The following is a 20,789-nucleotide window of genomic DNA, read 5'->3' as shown; positions in this document are numbered from 1 at the left end:
TCGAGGAAGCAGTGAGAGTATGTACAGTATGCCAAAATGTTAGAAATGCCCCACCCAGTGCACCCCTGATCCCATGGAAGTGGCCAACTAGACCATTTCAACGGATCCATATTGATTTCTGTCAGAAGGGTAATGATTACTTCCTTGTAGTAATCGATAGCCACTCAAAGTGGATTGAAGTGAAACATATGAGCTCTACAACTACTGAACGGACTATTGATGAGCTCCGTTTAATTTTTGCTACTCATGGTTTACCTGAAGAGGTGGTGTCTGACAACGGACCACAGTTTACGTCCATTGAATTTGCCGAATTCATGCGCAAAAACGGCATCAAGCACACGTTGGTTCCACCCTATCACCCTCAATCTAATGGGGCAGCGGAGAGGTCTGTGAGAGTTGTTAAGGATGCTTTAGTTAAACAAGTGCTTTAGGGTAAAAAGGGCATCTCTATGAAACACAGACTTGCTAATTTTCTATTTCGGTATCGCACAACCCCTCACAGTACAACTGGTGTGACCCCCGCTGAGTTGATGGTGAAGCGTTGCCTAAGAACAAGATTAAGTCTGATTAAGCCTAATCTGGCACAAGTTGTAGAGAATAAGCAAGAGAAACAGAAAATGTATAAGGATTTGAAATGTAAGAGGGAAAGATCCTTTGTAAGAAATGACAGGGTGCGGGTACGAAACTCGAGGGCCAATTCTAAGACTGATAAGTGGATTCCAGGCACTATAATTCAAGTTTGTGGGCCCAGAACCTATGTAGTTAGGACGGGACACAAAACCAGATATGTGCACACTGATCACATGATAAGAGCACATGATAATGTACCAGATGATGTTAGTGAGCCAGATGTCGTGGTGCCTGAATCAAGTGGTCAGAAAATAAATGATGATAATGTGAATCCTCTCGATAGTACTTCTGAACCACATGTAGATCTGCCTGAAAACGAGGATACTGTTGTATCTCCTTTAGTTGTAAGTAGTCCACCTACAGTTTTGCGAAGATCTCAAAGGATTAGAGAACCAGTTGTTAAACTTAACCTGTAACTGTAGGTTATCACTATGTCTTGGGTATAAGTGCATCCTGAAAATCTGGGGGAAAGCAGTGTAATATATTCGTAACCGGAAGTTGTGTTAAGCTGTTGTATTACCCAAGATGCTTAGAGAATAAAGTTGTTGTGTTGAGCAAGCCTCGTCAACTTGTGTTGTTATGTCACTGAGGCATACTTTTGCTAGTATGTTTCACACAGCCCTCGAGAATTTAAGCTTACGTACCGACAAATGCCTTACTCCATGTTACTCCTTGTTTTTTTCATTCAGGTGTTGCTAACCGAGTTTCCTCGGCGACAGGATTTACTTTGGTCACGCAAGCCATTGAAATTTTCTTTAGCCATGGCTATATATAGTCACATTGAGATGTGATTTCAGTCGAACTGCTGAACTTGCCGGAACTGTTTATTTGTTATCGTGTTAAATGGAAGATCAATCTGCGAGTATGATCGGCTACCTCATCACATGTTCACCAGGGATGCTGGAATTTGATACTTGCGATTTTTATTTAACTGTGTTTTACTTGCTAGCATAGCAACAAATTAAGCTTATGTACACTATGAAAAACTGGAATCAAATGATGTTTTGGTTTATATATAATGGGGTTCTACTACTACGTATCACACTGTTTGTATGGCAAACTGAATGCTGTGGAGGAAAGTCCAGGCCTGACAATATTTGATATGATTGGTCCAACGACCACTGTGTCTGGAGACTACAAATCAAGGAAATGAAATACTCTTTGATGAAGATGCTGGTAAGCAATGTGTTGAATTGTCTCATCAAATAGAATATATTAATTTGCAAACTTATTTCACTGTGAATATGATTATTGGAAGTGACCTCTATAGCTCTTCAAGATTTTCTGTACGAACAATAGACTATTTTCTGTAGACTGATACACGTAGCTAACTGACTTACATCCAGGTGGTCTATGACATTTCCAGACTGCACACTTTTTATTGCACACTGCATTCCATGTTTGTTTTCAATTTTTAATAGAATGTATACATGTACAATACAATAACTTGCAATGCTCTATTCCCTCTATGAGAGGTGCCTGCAGGGAATCATGGTAGTTATATTCATAGAAACAAATATCAACAAGAGATTAAATGATTAACACAACTACCATCATGTTTCCCTGCAGGTGCATCTCATAGAGTGAATGGCTATTATGGCATACCATGCAATGCAATACAGCAGATATATCTTAATAGATGTTTTGATGTATAAAGTATTGCTCTATATTGTTATGAGTCAATGTGCTGTATTTTGATGAGCAGGTCAATGCACAAACAATGAGTGAAATTATACTTCGATACTGCACATGAAATCATCGAACAAGTGATTTATTATCCACATGTTGTAGTCGATAATTATTTATCAGCAAAAGAGAGAGTGTGTGACAGTTTTGCATGACTTTTGCAGACTTGACAGGTAGGATTTCTGCAATAAAAATAACTAATTATACAATTTTGCTGTATATTTGTACTCTTTCACGTGCTGTTTGGACCTATGTAACACTAATTAATATGTTATTTACATTATATTTTGTAAATATTAAGTTATAGTTTTTTGGAATTTTTTTTTGGTTACCGTCTATTGTTAGTGATATTGGTGTTTTTAGTGTTGTAATAACATTAGTTGTAGTAGTATTATTAGTACTAATTAGTTGTATTATATTATTAGTATTAGTAATATTAGTTGTTATTATAATTATGTAGGTAAGTAACTAATTTGCTGTATTAATATCAATTTGTTTCAATAAAGATTTAAAAAAAAACAAAACAAAAAAAAAACGTGCTGTTTGGACTATATTTGCTGCAGTTCAATAATTGTGTGAGTTATTAACAGACCCAGTTAAACAAAGCAGCACTGAGTCTCACACATAATGTAAAATGCAAATTCAAAATAAACAGTGCTAACATACGCCTACAGATGCAAAAGCAGACGAAATACCAACATCTTGACCTGCACTTATAAAGAAGTAACTAATGTACAGAAAAGTTGTGGACAGTTGCTTTGGAGACATGCTCTTACACTTTGAGTTAAAGTCGGCACTGAACAATTTTGATACCAAGAACAACGCAAGACATCTGCACCATGCCATGTCAGATGTGAGCACAAGAACCTAGTAAACCAAAGTCAGGCACACTGAGCAATGGGAAATGGAACACTCTGTTCTCCATTGTTATTTATTTTTTGTCATTGAAGTATTTTACTTTGTATCAACATCTTATCAATATGTTTTATGTGAGGAGTTGAGCTAATTCACAGAACTCTTTGTGGAACTACTGTATTCTAACAACCACTTGGACACTCTGATTCCGTCATTAGGAACACTCCTCTGTCCAGCAGATATTCTACAGACCACTACCCATTGATCAACATGTAACCTTACAACAAGCTATTGTAAGAAGTATAAAAAATGTACAGTGTATTAGCATTATTGGTTTCTTTTTATTGCGCTTACAGTTTCATTTTAATGAAAGAACTTAGTAAATTTTCCATGCAAATTGATTGTTGTTCAACATGTCTATATTTCTTTTACAGTCATGGTAAAAACTTAATATCGGAACTTCAGTGTAATTCAGGACTTACAGGCTTAGTAATTCCAGGAAACCATCTTGACACTTCATGTGCAAGGTAATTTGACATCCCTCGGTAGACAAAGTCTTCTTCTGTCAATAACATTTCCTGCTTAAATCTTATGATTTGTTCCACTGCTCCATGAGCGGCTCACCCTTTGTCCATCTCTGATTATGGCTCCAGTTGACTGAAACGCATTAAACACGCGTGCGCATTGCGGACCTATTTTTTGCAAGAGTCAAGGTTAACCACAGAAGGGTTTATTCTCGCATTTTGGCTAAGGTGTGTGCTGTTGCCATGGCAACGGGACCGGCATTTGCCCACTACGAATTGACATTAAATCCCTTCTGTCAACACTGTTCTAATAAAATTTTGACCTAGACGATTTTCGTAATTCTGTATTATTAAAAATTCGCTATGTCAAAATTCAGATTTTTTTGTGATAGATCATTCACGTGGTTTCTGAACTATTTTTTTTTGCCAAATTTCTTGAAATTCTGACGACTGGATCGTTAGAAATCGGCAAGTTTCTGCAAAAGCAATCGGTCTCAAATTTTCGAGCAACTGCGCATGCGCTGCATTTAACTGGGTTCTTTCGGTAACAAAGAAAAAGCTGAGAATTGCTGGGTTCTTTGCATCGTTAGCTTTTCTAACATATCTTTTAGTCCATGGGCCAGGACCCCAAAAAACAACATTTCGGTACCACTCAGGGGGAGTAATGCTACCATATATTTTTGAAAACTGCAATTAATTTAGTTTCATATTATGTATGATAGCAATGCTAAATGAGTGGCTTAATAGGATTTATCACGTGACAAAGTGACGTCACTCATTTCCCTGCTCAATAACCATACGTAACGGGTACTTTATATGTGCAATGATAGGAATTTCTGCCAGATGAGTTTTTAAACCACTTAGTTAAAACTTGCATGAGCTTTAAGGATTTTGTTTCCATGGCAACGCTGAAAAATATTTAAATTTCAACAAAAGAACTTTAATTTTTTTTTTTAATGCGTTGATCTCGCAGAAATTTCGCCAAACGAAAGCAGGAGAAAATACGTGTTTCACAACTAATGATTTGGTGAGATGCAATTGCTATACCAAGACAGTGGTTCTCAATTAATACCTGTCGGCCATCTTGGATCCGCCATCTTCGCTGTTAAAACACCATTATTCTAAAGCAGAATGTGGCAAAAGTGTTTGAAAGTTGAAAGCATTTTCCCTTTTGATTCAAAGCACTCATTATGCCATGAAAAAAACTTTTGAAAAGCTCCCTTATGTTGAAGAAGCCCAAAAATTTATGAGAAATTGAGAAATATTGCCATAAAAAGAAAGCATAATTCACAATTTCCTCAACACTATCTTCTTAATCTAGCTTAACGGATAATTTCTATTGATATTTAAAATGCCTTAATTTTCCTGATCCTCCTCGTCATCAGAACATTGTTCATCAAGAATCTCCTCCTCCTCAGCACTATTAGGTAGTTTAAGAAAACCATGACGGCAACGGCAACGAGAACGTCACCAAACAAAATGTTTAATGACCAGAACAATGGCTGTGCAATTGCGTTATAAATCTTCGTACATTTCTTTGCCGTCCTCTTCAAAATAACAACGTAAAATGACTTGGTTCTGCGTATTTTGGAGAACGCGAACGGCAGCGGCTAATGTTTCGTATTTTAATTTGGAATTCAACTCTGGCATTACACATTTAGCTTGAGTAAGTTCTGGGACAGATAGGTGCACCGCAAAAATCTATACTGCTGCGAAATTCGAAGGTAAAATATAAAACTATTTTTTACTGGACGTCGTCTCTGGCGTCGCCGTCGTCATTACTTAAGGCCCCTATTGTTGCATTCACGGTACATATCGGTGCATTTAAGGCTATTTGTAAGGCAGTTTGGCACGTGGACAGTTTGCATGATCTTACACAAAAACAGGAGAGAAACTCAAGAAGAACTGCAGGGGAGGGTTTGCCTTTCATCCATTTGATGGATAAGTTGCAGTAATCCTCGACCCATCCTTGACCAACTGGTGAAGGGACTTGAAGGCAGCTCTGTAAACTTCTCCAAATAGCTGCTTGCAATTGGTAGTTTGCTCTCAAGGAGTACATCCTTAAACAACAGAAACAATCTGCGCAGGGAGGTAGCTGGTTCGAGTCAACTTTGCCTTGTTTGGCACAGAATCTTACAACAAAGTCTAATGGCGTTACAGACTCCATAACCATGCGATAATAAAAAAAAAAAGCCTTAGACGTAATAACTACAGCTCTGTATGTGCTGCATGGAGAAACACTCTGGTACCCGCTTCCTCGTGCGTCGACCTTGGCTCTTCCCTTGCTGTTACTCCGATTGAGGAGAGTTCATAGCAGTACTCCTCGGTCGTTACGAAGATCGTCTTTCCAGCGAACCTCTCTCTGTGCCTCTTATTTTACCACTTTTCTGAAATAAATTTGCTCAGGAGCGATTTATTCCTGGAATTGGGCAAGAATGTCCGCCATTGATGCATCTTGTAGTCTACCTTGAAGTTTCTGACTTTATGACCGCTTTCTGAGCCTCTCTTCTCTCTCTTGTGGTTTTTGATGGAATTATTTCTGTAAACGTCGATGACCATACGCTGGCTGTCTGTTCCTTCATGCAAAACCATGGACATCATACTGTCAACCAATTCAGCAAATGTTTTCTGGTCGCCTCTTATCTTCTGGAGCATTACCATTTCGTCAAAAATTCGCCCGCACGGCTGAGGAATCATATCTGCTGCTGTCATATTTTTCTGGCTGGCTCCTTGGCAAGTGATGATTTGTTGGTTTTCCTAAGCAACCCATCAGCCGTGTCAAGGGCCCAAGGGCGAGTCCGAGAGGGTGGTTCAGTACATCATTCATCTTCAACGTTCTGTTCTCAGCATGATCATTTGAGCAAACTGCGCACGATCCGCTTTAATGATTACTTCCTTTCTTGACCCTATTTGTCCTTTCATCTCCTTGTTTAAGCTTTGAGGTTCGTAATTTTGTCGCAGAATTTCACCTTACGTTGGTCAGACCCAAGCCTGTCATGACAAAATGTCTTATAAGCCGTCTCTCCGAAAGCCTCTGCCGGAAGCATGCAGATCATTCTCTATCTCAGGAGTTGCGAGGTTGCCGGTCGATAGACAACCAGGTCTTGCCTTTCTCCCTTAAAGGGATTGATGCAGCTTCCGTCGAGCATCGACATCATCAATTTCATGTCTTCTTTTCCTTGTCCTAGCTTGCTCAGTTCCAGGGGGCGGAAGGAGGTTCCGGGACCAAAATGCCTGGCTTCGACAGCAATAACATTTACTCGATGAGATGTTCCTGTGCCATAAAGTGTCTCTTCTATTCTATCAATATTATCCCACGCAAGCGTTGCCTGAATATTTTTCGGCAAAGGAACATCATCATCAGACGCCACGGCCATTTTTTGTAGGCAAAGTGCTGTGTATAAGTTCAACATTGCGGTTTGCAAAGTTTTTACTGCGTATGGTATTAGCATTTGCTTGGAAGGTTTTCCTCCAGTCATCCCGTATATAATGTCTTGCTCAAAAGAGTTGCCGACAAGGCACCGGTGGCGATGAGGATATTCCGTTGGGATTTCTGAGTTGCTAGTTAGAAGAGTATATAGAAAGGCATCTAGTTCTGCTGGGAGATTTATTGCATTCTCACATATTTCAGAAAATTTCGGTGGCCATGCCATTTCAGTATTATTTGAAACTACATTACAGATGTACAGTCCAACTTGCTATTTTCCTTGACTTTACATGGAGTCAGCCCTGTTGTCGAATTGCTGAAATAAAGTTACTATCTCTCTGGCCAGTTGAACATTTGAAAAATTTTTGGAAAGAACAAAAACTTTATCATTGTTCGGGAGATCTTCAAATTGTAACAAGTCGCCGAAATCGTTTTCTAACTTTCTTCGGAAATGTCTTTTTCGTTGATTCGGATATTTCAGTAGCGCCCATTTATCACATGGAGATTACTGATTCGCTCTCAGATCAACCATCTAAATAAACCTGGGATTTAATAAATCTGATCAAATAAACTCAAACAGTTTGTCATAAGCTTGAGACTCTATATCAAAAAAATTGGTTGTCATCGGCGTCGTGTTCACTACGTTCCAAGTCAGTGTAGTTGCTCGCTTTATCTGGTCAGGTACAATCTCAAAAGCACCGACCATGGTAACAAGCTTCAGCTGCTACCAAATCACGACAGGCAAGGCCAATAAGCCTACTATCACCCGCAGCAAAAGCAGCTTTTCTAAAACATATAAATACAAGTCAACCTACTGGGTCAAAGGGATCGCGTGTTCTTGTACATGCAGTCTTATTTTCGCAAGAAGTGTACATTTTCGAGCAAGTTCTCCTCGTGCTTGGCTCTTGCCAACGAGATCTTTGCTGTTCGCTTTCCAAATTAAACTTCGAAATCTGTCTCGTGGCCCTTGTATGAAAAATGCTCTCCAACTAATCTCCCTTCGTGCTAAAAAGACTTCGGCATTTCCTGTGATATATGACGTGGGGAATTTCTCCTTCCTTGGTATTCTCTGCCAATGAATAAAGCAATGGCCCATGACTTTTAATTGTAGCCGCCTTCAATAAATATTTCAAAGAGTCGAGATTTTTCTTTTAAAATAGGACTAATTAGCCGACTTTTATCATATGAGCAGTGAATAATACAAGTTTTAAAAGCTGGTCGCCTAGTTTGGTCTAGAAATAAAAGAAGAATTGAAACTGTAGTCAAGTTTCCTTGAGTCGAACAGAGACTGTTGAATGTTTGTAAGTATTTTATTCAGTAAGCATAAAAATACTAAGTGTTCCCTTTTTCTCAATGTTACTTGATAAAAAGAGTCCAAACTGCGAAAATTTGGCAAGAACTTTGAAGTATTTACCATGCAGCGAGACCGTCATCTTACCCATGATGCTTTCAGAATTTGAGCTGCATGGTTTCATTTAAGTTTTTCTTTTTCAAATCAACTTATAAATTTTAGTTTTTAACCAAAATGTTAAGAAAAGCTGTTTACTGTACAATGTAGTAATTTATTAATATTATAAATAAAGAACGCATTTAAAATAACTGTTTTAATGTGAGCCTCGTTTCCATGTCACAGCAATATTTTTGAAAAAAAGAAGTACGCAAAAAATACTGAAAGCTACTCTTTCACGATTGCTATCAAGTAAATTTGAAAAGTCCTTCATACAGCCTTTCATCAGATATCACTCACATTTTCTCCCCCCGAGTGGTACCGAGAACCTGCCCTGGCCCATGGCCCACCAATGCACTGCGTTCAATAATAGAGAAAAATAGCACAGATAGTGCAGGAGTTGAGTAAATAAAATGATCGCTCTATTGACGGCATGTTTGCTTTTGCATACCCTGTGCGCGCGCTGAATCGCATCAGCAAAAGCGCACGCGAAAACTGTGTTCGACTACCTTATTTTGGTTGCTTTTTTTTTTTCACGTTGTATCAAGGTACGTATGCCACCTTGGGGACAGAGGAAAGTGGCCGTTGTAGAGAGGTGGGCATTTTGGGCAAGAAGGAGTGCAACATTTTGTTTGTTTTTTTTTTAAATGCTCATTTTAGCATATATAAATCAAAATGTATCAATTAAAACTAAACTCAGAAACAGTGAATAATGAGTTTCGTCTCCTTTCACAATAAAAAAATTGGGGTTTGTATACACCGTTCGTCAGTCGTTGATCAACTGGCCGTTGTGGAGAGGTTATTTTGGCAGTCGGGAACTGAGCGATTTAGTGGCCGTTGTCGCTGTGGAGAGGGGGCCACTGTAGAGAGGTGCCCGTTAATGAAGGTTCGACTGCAGTTTGGTTCTACTTCTTTTTTTCTACCAAATTTGTTTCAAAATCACATAATTTATTTTTTTCGAGCAGTAGACTCCGAGTTTTTGAACCAATTTTTTTTTCGTTTGAAGGTTTGAGAAATCAGGATTTCAATGTATATAGAATCATAAAGCTGAAACTCAAACTGTCTCAAAGTTGTTCACTATCTTTTGCAAGCATTAGAGGAAGCTCGAGGCGAGTGCTGTTTACTTTCAGTTCATTTCGTACTTTGCGCCTCTTTTCCTCAGTTGACGTCCTAGTTCCTAGGAGTGTGCTTATCAATGAGCTCGCTCTCATTTCTGGTGAAGAACGAATGCATAAAGTCGCTGCACCCATTTCTCTTTTGTTGGCTTTGCGTTTTTTGATACTTTTTGCTCTTCATTCAAGAAGTGTTAGAAGCAACGTAATTTTCCCCAAACGGCTCTGCAAACTGTTACTGAAGCATGTGTTCTACCTGAGGACTGTAATGGCATTTTCTGCATACCCAAGGACACAAAACAAGAGTTTGGCCCCAGCGGTTGTATATACATAACTATGTACATAACCAACATCTGTACTCAAAATTCCGGGGAGAAATTATCGCCAAAATTTAGCGATATCTCACGGGGTTTCCCCTTTTCCTTACATTCAAGATTATGCTGTTCCATCCGCCACTGGAAGTTTTCGGAAAATTCAAATCGAAACGTTTGGTCGAATGGGCAGAGCTCATAGGGGTGCGTAGTTTGGTGTGTGTCAATTTGTCTAGAATACGAGTACTGTTCGAACATATAATTCACGAGCATCCACGCTTGTCAAACTCCGCGCCAGGCGAAGATTCTCTTTTTTCACCAATTTGCACTTCTATTATCTCCTTAACTTTTGGTGAGCAAGATTGACCTAACTAAAAGGAAGGTCGAAAAACGTGCAAATGGCTCTGAGCGTGGCAACTGTAACGATGTCAATTTCCCTTTCCTGGAATAGTCGCAAAAGTTACAAATTTCAACGCGGCCTGATCTTCCTTCCTCCCAGATGTATTACAGTTTTCAAACTTGGATATCAGATATTGCCATACGTCGTCTGAGTATCGACCTGCTCTTCCTTTCGGCTTCTGGATGGCCCACCACATAGCTCAATGGGTAGAAGACTAACGGGCTGGGCACTCCCTCAGTGCTAATGGTACCATTTTCTTCCATAAGGGTGAGTGATGAGAATTTCTCAACCCATACCTATAAGGTTGTTGTAAATTACTCTCTGAATGCTGGCCAACAAACATGTGCAATTCCTTCTTATTTTTTCACATCTTCAATTTTTTCACATCTGCAACTGATTTTAAAGTCCTAGCACTGGGTGTAGGTATTCAAACACTGGAACCTTTTCTCTGTTTTCGGTATCACTGCTGCTACTTGAGGAATCACGCTTCTTCCATAGAATAGAGACAAAATTCCCCTCATCGACCTTTAGCTCAGTGCACTTTGGTGGAAATACAGATGTCATATCATATGGACGGTGAAGTGCCTGTACACCGTTTACACCGCAAGAAGCACCAAATATTTTACCATCTAATCTCCGATAACTGATATAAGATCCGTCATAAATAATGCTCAGCTAAAGCAAGTTCCCCTCGAGTGTGGTCAGCGGTTCACCATCGGGGTAAACGTGGCGGTTGGTTCTTTATATCGGTCGATGTGTGCCGCTTTGTCGTGAAAAAACATCGCTGTTCCTGGGGAAAGAAGGGGAAAAAACGGTCTCACCACCTTAAGCAGATCTATACGCTAAATCCGAGCCGTAGTTTGGGTGCCAGTGGTGGCTGGTTCATGTGGAATTATCGAGCGAAGTTCGAGCACTCATCAAGCAATCGAAAGCGGCGAAAGCTACTTGTGAGTTAAACTCATGCACTCAAAACTGACTTTGTTTCCTTTATTTGAAATGTAATGCATGTCGAATGATTTCGCTGTTTGTTGTTAATCATCTTAGATGTCTCCTTGAGACAAGATAAGGCAATGCTTTATGATGAGGAGTCTTTCAAAATGGAGGAAAAACGTGAAGATCATCGAAATTCAGCAAGTTCACAAGGCCATAAATATTTCATCAAGGAGATACCGCAAGGTTTCTTGCTGTAGTGACATTTTCTAGTGTATCTACTTTTAGGCTGTGTTGGTTTGATGGAAATAGGATGCCCCACTTTTTCAACATTACATTATTGAATTTGTGATCCATTTTTGGGTGTCTCATCGAGCTGTACGATATGGGTGTCGTTAACTAAAGCCTCCTTGAATGCTTGGTTCGAGCTCATTGTTTATACAAATCAGTTTGGCACATTATAAAGACATATTTTAAGTAGGAGTGGTGTTTTCTTTTGTGCAGAGATTTTTTGTTCTTGTTTAGTTTATTTTCAAAGATGTGTTAAATCTGTAGGTGTTGACAATGGCCGCCACAAGCTGATCCACTCGGGTGAACCGAAACTGAATTCCCTAAAACACGAAAAATTTAAAAGATCTGATCAATTGGATTGTGGTTTTAGTACAAGCATATGAATGTCTCGTAACACAAGCAATGAACGAAATCTATTTTTCAAGCGAGATCGAACAGTCCGCTCTTACAGAGACTGCCTCTTAACTAAACCTATTTGAACAGGGTTCATAGAAGTGTTCGTTGCGCTCGAGTGCCTTCGCAATTAGATAGTTTCACGTAACGCCGAAAGTTAAATACTTTGAAGTAACTCAGTGTTGTCTTGCAGCTCTCGTTGAACGGCAAACGTTATTAAACCATGAATTGAAAGGGTCCCACACTAAAGTTAAATCCATTCATACTGAATTAGAGATGAAAAATTTTGAGAAGTAGTGCCTTCCTGAGAATTTTCTCCTCGAAAATAAATTTAAGTAAAAATTTCGATGTGAAGAGAGCAGACATGTACTTGTCCTTAGGCTGAGTAAGGGTCAACCCTAATCTAAAGCAACTTCTTTTTGTTTACTGACTGTTTACTCATTGAAAACAGGGGCTCTTAGACAACAACCCAATGAAAACATGCTGTGTTTACATCTGAGCTTTTACCAAGGTAAACAGTTACTAAGGTCATGTTACTTAACCTTGGTACATTCGTCCAGTGTTTATACCGGCTCAAATAACTCAAGTTGATCTTTCAACATTCGCGAGCGCTGCATTATCAACGTCATGAAATCGAACTTGGACGAGGATTCCACCGCAGTGGAACAGGAGCAAATTGAGGTGCCATCATTTTCTTAGGCGAGGACCTCATTTCATAATATTGCGGAGAAAATTCAGCTGCTTGATCATACCCAGAGTATGCATGGATACGTTGTATATGCAGCATCCTCCCTGCCTGGTGGCAAAATATATCGACAATAATTACACAACATAGGATCGAAGTTTGTCTAGAGAAAGTTGTAAATAATACTGAGAATGAAAACTACGAAGCTCTCTTTTACGTGACGGATTGCTCGCTGTAAGAAGATCGATCCAATCTTTCCACGTTATCTGCCATGATCGCCCAGTCAAAACTGGAAAAGAAACGCTTTGTCGACAATCGCTCAATCTGCTCACCGCGGGAAGTGAAATATTACGCCACCACAAGCGGATATATCTGTCATCTTGACCTTGGTTACCAACTGTAACCATGCCTGATCACAGGGTAATTACAACTTTTACCTCGGTTAAATTTCTTTTGTCTTTTGCGGCATTTACCAAAGTATCAGTTGGCGTTTACACAAGGAAAATGTTACCTAGGTAAGTAAACTCTGGTACCTCGGTAAACCGTTCAAGTCTAAACACAGCAACAGTCTCTTGAAGGATGGTAGAAAACGAAGAACCCAAAAAGCATTTTCCTCGCCGCAAGAAAACAGTGTAACGTTCAGTTGCTCTAGGAAAGCAAACCTACTAGTTGAGTTGTTTTGAAATAACTTCCAAGTTAAAAACCGAAGAGCAAGATTGAAAGACAAATTTAACTCCATAATTCGGAGCTAGCACAACTATCAACGACAACAACTCTGTTTTATTTATTCAGCAGACCGTGAGAGGTCCTTAAGATTATGATTAGGCTTACAATTACAGATGGTCTTGAATATAAGTCGCATCCTCCAATTTAATGAAAACTTAAAACAACAACAAATCAGCAAAGCGGTTTACAGTATATTGAAATGACCATTGGTAATAAGGTCCGTTTGGATATCTAATAATTACAATTACTAGTATCCATTCTTGACTGCACTGGCTGAGAGCATGACCTAAATAGGAAGAAAGCAATCTGCCAAGCATACGGTTGCCAATATACCACCGCCACAGGCTGCTGTCAGACAGCCTAAGTATGCAGGACCGGCACCTAAGCATCCAAAGGCTGGGAAGCCACATTCTATCAGGAAACAAGCAATGCAATCACCAGGAGCTCTACCCTCTGAAAAAGAAGTCAGTTTGAACAGTCAATATGATTAACAAACGTATTAACAATTCTAAAACAGGTTCACGCTGTCAGTGCTTTAAACAGAAGACGACTCAAATTCGACGTTGTGTGGGAGGATGATGACTTGTAGCCGAGCAAGACGACAAACCCAGTCCGGGCCATAAAATCTATTTTAAAACTGCCTTTTTGTGGTGTATTGAAGCGTGTGCGAAAAAGGTTCATACTGTATGTTCATACTGTGTTACCTATCTTGACTGATTACCCTCAAGACAGTAGATAGTGGACAGTGTCGCTGCCGTTAAGACGGACCGTTGTCGCTGCTTAAGGTCTCTTTCCTAATTTCCATATTATATCCCCAAATGTAACCAAATACACAAATAAATTGGATCAAAAGATTCCAAAAAGCAAAATAGAACGAGTAAGAAGCCCACGATTTCGAGGATGGAGGTGGATTACGGTTCATCAAATTTAGTTTTGCGACAGGATGTCAAGAAATCAAACCTGCCATTCTGGTAAAATTTAGTCATTATTTATCTGTTTAGTTGATTTTCCATTTCTCTTGCAAGCTCCTGGCCATACGTATTAAAACACAATATATCAGTCGGGACCCTGTCCGTTTTATTAATGAGAGGTAAAAAAACTTCCTTGGTTTTCCGTGTTCAAGTTTGTAAGATACAAACATTTTCACTTTCTAAACTTATAACCTAACATGTTGTAGAGTACGGACGAACAAACAAACAAATTACAAACCTGGGCGACCCAAAGCCTTGGTATTCTTGGTTGGCTCAGGCTCTTCAGGTTCCTCAGTCTCGTCATTCTTCAACTTGGAGACCAAACCATTATAAATGGAGCGCTTGAAGTTTTCAGGAATCTCGTTCTCGCCATTCTTCAACTTGGGAAGCAAACCATAATTGGGGCGCTTGGGGTCTTCAGAAGTCTCGATCTCGTCATTCTTCTTCAGCCTGAACATCATCACTCCGGTCAGGTTAAGGAGAAGAAATAACAACGCCGATCTTACGAACATGACGTCGTCGTTTTTGCTTTTTTTCTGCAAGGGAATAACGTGAATTTCCTCAGTTAGTCGAGGAAAGTGGATTAAATGAGATAAGCAGCCGACAGTAAGGGGTTAATTTCTAACTTTTCGTCGTAAACAAAGACAAAATGCCGTTGTCAACATTTCTTCTACTTTTTTATCCAGTTTTTTTTTTTTTTTTTCTTCTTCTTCTTTTAGCAACAAGCCTCCGAAACTGTCTCAAAGGCAACTTGAGTTTTTGGTCTGAAATAACGATGGGGAATTCTTTTCAACAGCTTATAAACTTTGCGCATCTTAGTTGTTATGCTCATGATTTAAAAATAACCAGAAACCTTACTTTTTTGTACTACAATACTAAAACAACACTCCTTACAAGAAACTTTCTTTCATGTTAAAAATTAATTAAACTTACATGACCTAAAATACGATACTTATATCAGTTACAAGGATTACGCCTAAACTACTAACATTATGAATCCGACAATACTAACAATGATACATCCACTACAATGAAACCACTACTTAGGAACCACTTCGTTTTTGTCCCAGTGAAACGCCAATACATTTTGTTATAAGAAACCACACTGTTTTCAAGGCGGCCAACGCTAACATTTTGTAATCTCAATGTGTAATCTCTTATACATACACCCCGTTAACACGACCGCGCAAACCAAATATTCATTTTAAAGGACAGAGTAAAAACCTATTCTTCTCTCCAGCGGTTTGTTTAGTTTCTGCTTTTCGGCTCTAAAAAAAGAGACCTAAGAGTTCATATTTAACCGAACGCTCTCGCCTTGGTGGAGTAAAATCTTGCTAAATTGTAAATTTTTGTAAGTTACCGCTTCTCTCAAGTCACCAGCAGGTTTTAATTTTTTGAATTAATAAATAGCTTACTAACAAGGAGAAGACTTTAAACATTTATGTTTCCTCAATATTTTAAACAGTTTGCACGTCTACACAAATAATTCGTGAAATGTTTCACGGACGTTCTTGATATTCATCGCTAATTTTCATTCGATTCACAAGTCAGTTTTCCACCATATTTCAAGGAAAAAACTGAATATTCATGTTCTTCCACTGTTTTTAAGCCAATGTTCAATATACCTTTACAATATTATTTTAAGCTAGCATTCAATATAAAGTAATATCACTTGATTACGCTTTAACTTCCAAATGCTTGCCTTCTCGTCAAGTACTTACATAACTCATCAATTACAAGTAGAGAGTTTATTATTTCCTTTAGAGCGGTTTTCAAACCTTACTGATATCGTCAACTGGTGTGTGACAGTGTCGAAAGTTCTCTTTCCAAATTTCCTATTATATTGCCAAATGTAACCAAATATACAAATGAATTGGATAAAAAGATTTTAAAGAGCAAAAAACAACAAGTATTTTGGGGCATACATATAAGTTCAGGATTACAAGGATTGAAGTGGACTACAGTTCATCAAGCTAGATTTTGTGACAAGACATAACAAAATCAAAATTGACATTCTTATGAGCGTCTGATAAAATTTTGGATCCCTTACTCATTTTTTTCTTGTCTAGTTACCCAATATTTCTAAGCTTTCACCTCTTTAGGACGTTAGAAAACTCTTAAACGAAAACAAGGCCGCAATCTAATATAGCAACAATGATACAAGCAAAGAGTGTAGGGACTAGAAGATGACTAGAGTAGGCTAACCGAATTGCTATTTAGGCTTACTGGAGAGCTAATCAGGCTAACTGGAAGGCAAATTGACTGGTGACTTATTGATTTATCATCTCATGACTCTTGACCCATAGACACATCTGACTTATAAATCAGGGTGCCTGAGTTAGCAGCCTTTTCTTGTCGCTACTTTCGGATATTAGTTACATGTACCGTACTTGTGTGTTTGTTGAAACCCTTTATAGCCCGCAGGGAAGGAGTAGCCTAAATTGCACTTCGGTTATCCTAAATGACATTTCGGTTAGCCCAAATAGCGCTATGGTTAGTCCGCATAGCGCGCCGGTTAGCATGAATAGTGCTCAGGTTAGCCTTAACAATGCTTAGGTTAGATTGTTGTCGGTTTAGCTATTAACAATGGCAATGGTAACACGATACATGCATAAAAGAAAAATCAACTCGTTAGCAAATGGTCTATGACTAATGACTTAAAAAACTCATAAATACATTGGTCTCTTGCTAACCTATCTGAAACTTAAATTGATAACATTTAGCCTACCCGACGTAGCCTTTACACTTTATGAAAACTGTATGTAGCACCCACTTTTCAAGGAAATGAAAATCGAATTAAACTGAAAAGTAGTCACTGGTTTACCTCTTGTGTTGACGGTGTACCTCAAGTTTCTGATTGCTGCCAGCTGACTGCTAAACAGCTAATGTTGTGTTTCTAAAAGATACAACAACTTAAATAGATACAACTTAGAGGCCAATAAAACTATCTCTTGTTATGTTGATCGATAGAGGATGATTGTTGTGACACTTATACTGACCTAGCGAGAGGTGGCCGTGAGGTCAATATGGCTTGATATTGCATGGCTAATATAGCAAGAGTTTATCACTGAGACGTAGAGCAGTGTTTATTGGTTAACATACAAAAAATACAAAAGAAACAATTGCAATGCAAAATAAGTTTTCATATAACGTCATAATAATAACAATACTACTAATGAAAAAAGACGCAAACGAACAAACAAGAAACACAGCTTATCCTCCCTACGACCTAATAAATTATTGTTAATATTATTAATTGCAGGTGTGTTAAGTGGTTTTTTTCATTTTTGAGGGTGCTTTAAGAACTTGGATATCTCCTTAGTAATGTGGAGCGCAATACTTTAAGAAGCTTTTGTCCTGGCTATAAAACCTTTAATTTTAGGGTGAACTGTCTTGACATTACTTAGAATAAATACAATGCTCCCTAATATTAAAATGTGACTAATTAAATAGTGATCAAGATCAAGATGAAGTCTTCCTCGTTGACGGTTTAATATCTATGGTATTGTTTTTAAGCCAGGACAAAACAGACATGTTTCCAGAATTCAGAAGATCTATAATTCTGCAGGAGAAAAGTAAAAGCTCGCGATCGATGGATTGTGCTTCTTCTTGACAGAAAATACAGCTAGGAGAATCAGTGATGCCGAGGCGATATTAAGTTTCGCGTTTGCACAGAGAAAGCAGTTAAGGATTTTGTACTGGAATTCCCTGATCTTAGAATCTTGAGTAGTATTGCGCATATAGGATTTGCCACGAATTTATGATTTAAAAAAAGATTGATAGTTCCTTCATCGCAGATGACATGAAAATTATGAACGTTGAACCATCTGAAGCTCAGGCATCGTGTTAAGCAGGAAGACATAAAGACCATTGAACTGAACAAGAAACACTCTAGAAAAGAGCTATCGTGACAAATAGAACTCCATAAAAATGACCTTTGATCACGAGAGTTTCGCCCTTCGTATTTGCTCTTTGCCCTTTACCGGTCGCTCAAGGCCTAGATACATATATCCGGATATTCTTTTTGTGAGAAACGTACTGAATATTGAGAAAAAGTGTAATCTCAGGAGACAATCTGTCTCTCTGTGACCCTTGCAAAGGGACAAATATATAGGCAATGTTAGGGCACGGAAAGTATTTTATTATAGTGCCTTTGTACCACGGAAATACTTGTGTCTTAAGGCAATGTTACGGCTGCTGCATGCAAATATACTTTTTTTTTTATCGGAAAGAATATTTATGGCTGGCAACTCTTCTTTTTCAAGCCAATGAATTTCTTTCATCGCAGTGATAATACCTAGGGCGTGATCGCTAACAGCTGTACAGTGACGCACAGTGAATGTTTGCCGTTGTGGTTGTGCTTTTCTCGTGGCAACCCGCTGCTCACGCCAATTCATATGCCTGCTTTTAAAAAGACGACTTTAAAAGGTCGTCGTTCCAAGATTTGTGCAACATTTATTGTTCAAAGTGTTTTCGACTTTTTTGGTAGCCGGCAAAAGGGACAAAACATGACATTATTTTAGTACCATAAACCCTTGTCATCATTCGACCATTCCGTCTGGAAATTTCGAGTTTTCAAATTCGAATGCTGAGTAAGGGTCTTCATCGTGAAATTCGTTTCCATTTTTCTAAAGTTGCTCGTTCGTTTTATTACTTGTACCTGCAAAACAACTGAAGATTTTCCTTCCCCGAAATTGTTCCAAACAATTACTAGAAATAGCTGTTGACAGATCTAATATTGCGTTCGCTCTATCACCGTATCATCTTTAGAGTAAACATGTTTATAAGAGACACGTTTCCCCAAAAGATGTTTGTAACTGCATTGTTTACATTAGTTTTGTTACCAAACACGTCCACGCCATTGTTCTATATGAATTTATGCGGTTTTATGGCACTCGCATGAAATCCTTATAATTACACTTAAACCCAAGATTGCTCTGACTTGTATTTATTTGCTTTTATTAAGTGCTTCAATTGACAAGCCCTTCGGAAACTTCCTTCCCTTTCACTCTCAGCCGCCAAGGTTGACGCTGTTTATTTGATTGAGTTCGAAACTACCCTGTAAGGTCCTCAGAATAAACGTGTTTCGATCATGATTCGCGTAATGCACGGCAAAATGTCAACAGTTTTCCTAATGAAACCTGTTTCATTCGTGACCAGACTAATCATGTTTCGGCCTAGTGTGAACGCAGCTTAAGTCGCTGTTAATTACATACACATACTTTGTTAAAGCTCCCTAATTGTATTTTTCAGCATCAATGGAAAATATAAGATAATTCAACCCCTATTAATTTGTAATACGCGCAGTGAACACAACTGGTTCATTTTACTGTAACTAAAGACAGTTCTGTTTTTATTTGCCTTATTTCTTTCATTTTTCTCGTCAGTGATTTCGAGTGGTCGTATTGAAGGGGTAAATTTATAAAGCAAATAAAGGTAATTGGGGGACGCCAGGAGGAGGTAATTGGTCGCATTTAAAAGCGACCAACAAAGGACCAATGAAGAGAACGAACAAAAAATTTGATGAAAACAAATGACAACGAATCTCACGGTGAAGACGATACTCAGTCTTTGAATTCGTTGACTCGAAATTTCCTGACGAAATGGTCGAATGATGAGAAGCGGTTATGGTACAAAAATAATGCCATGTTTTGTCGTCTACCACAAAAAACAAAAAACTCTTTCTAAAGGGAAAAAAAAAAAAAAGTAAAAGTATCTTTGCATGCAGCAGTCGCGGTATCTCGAGCCGCACAAAGACACAAATATTTTGATAGTACAATGTACTATTTTCTGTCCTTTGATATTACCTATTTGTCTCTTTGCAAGGGCCACATAGAGACAGATTGTCTCAGCTTGAAGTTAAATTTTGTCTGAAAAGTACCCGGATATTTAGTCCAGGCCTGGAGCGACCCCTAAATGAGAGAAAGCAAATAAGGCTCTCGGAAACACTCGCCTGATTAATGGTTATTTTTATGGAGTTCTGTTTGTCACGGCAGCTCTTTTCTGGAGTATTTTTCGTTCAATTCAATGGTCTTTATGTCTTCCTGTTTAACACGATGCCCGAGTCTCAGCGGGTTTAACTTTCACTTGATTAATTTCTATGACATCCGCGACAAAAGAACTAACAAGGTTTATTTCATGGTTAATTCGCCTGATCACCGGTTGTTTTCAGGGCGTTCTATTTGTCACGACAGTTCTGTTCTAGAATGTTTTTCGTTCAGTTGAATGGTCTTTATATCTTCCTGTGTAACACGATGCCTGAGTCTCGTGGGTTTAACTTTCAATCGACTAAGTTTTAGGGCGTACGTGATGAAGGAACTAACAAGCTTTGTTATATGGGTAACTCCGCAAGAGCGCAAGAAAAGTTAAATCTTGCGCAATACTACTCTAGATTGTAAGAT

At 38.6% G+C, this 20,789-nt stretch overlaps 2 protein-coding genes across 2 annotated transcripts in view; one reads left to right on the top strand and one right to left on the bottom strand.

Moving 5' to 3' along the window:
* LOC145478050 (uncharacterized) overlaps positions 1 to 20,789 on the top strand; it is a 45,778-nt gene that overhangs the window by 10,304 nt on the left and 14,685 nt on the right. The window lies entirely within an intron of this gene.
* Positions 13,693 to 14,972, bottom strand: LOC145478011 (uncharacterized). The gene is made up of 2 exons (XM_081455897.1): positions 14,627 to 14,972; positions 13,693 to 13,870 (listed from the first exon to the last, which is right to left on the bottom strand). The coding sequence occupies exons 1-2, from the start codon at positions 14,898 to 14,900 to the stop codon at positions 13,704 to 13,706; spliced, it is 441 nt and encodes a 146-aa protein (XP_081312023.1). The 5' UTR covers positions 14,901 to 14,972; the 3' UTR covers positions 13,693 to 13,703.

Source organism: Orbicella franksi, chromosome 2 (assembly GCF_964199315.1).
Source record: "Orbicella franksi chromosome 2, jaOrbFran1.1, whole genome shotgun sequence".
Lineage (NCBI taxonomy): Eukaryota > Metazoa > Cnidaria > Anthozoa > Scleractinia > Merulinidae > Orbicella > Orbicella franksi.
This window is presented reverse-complemented; position numbering and strand designations above follow the sequence as displayed.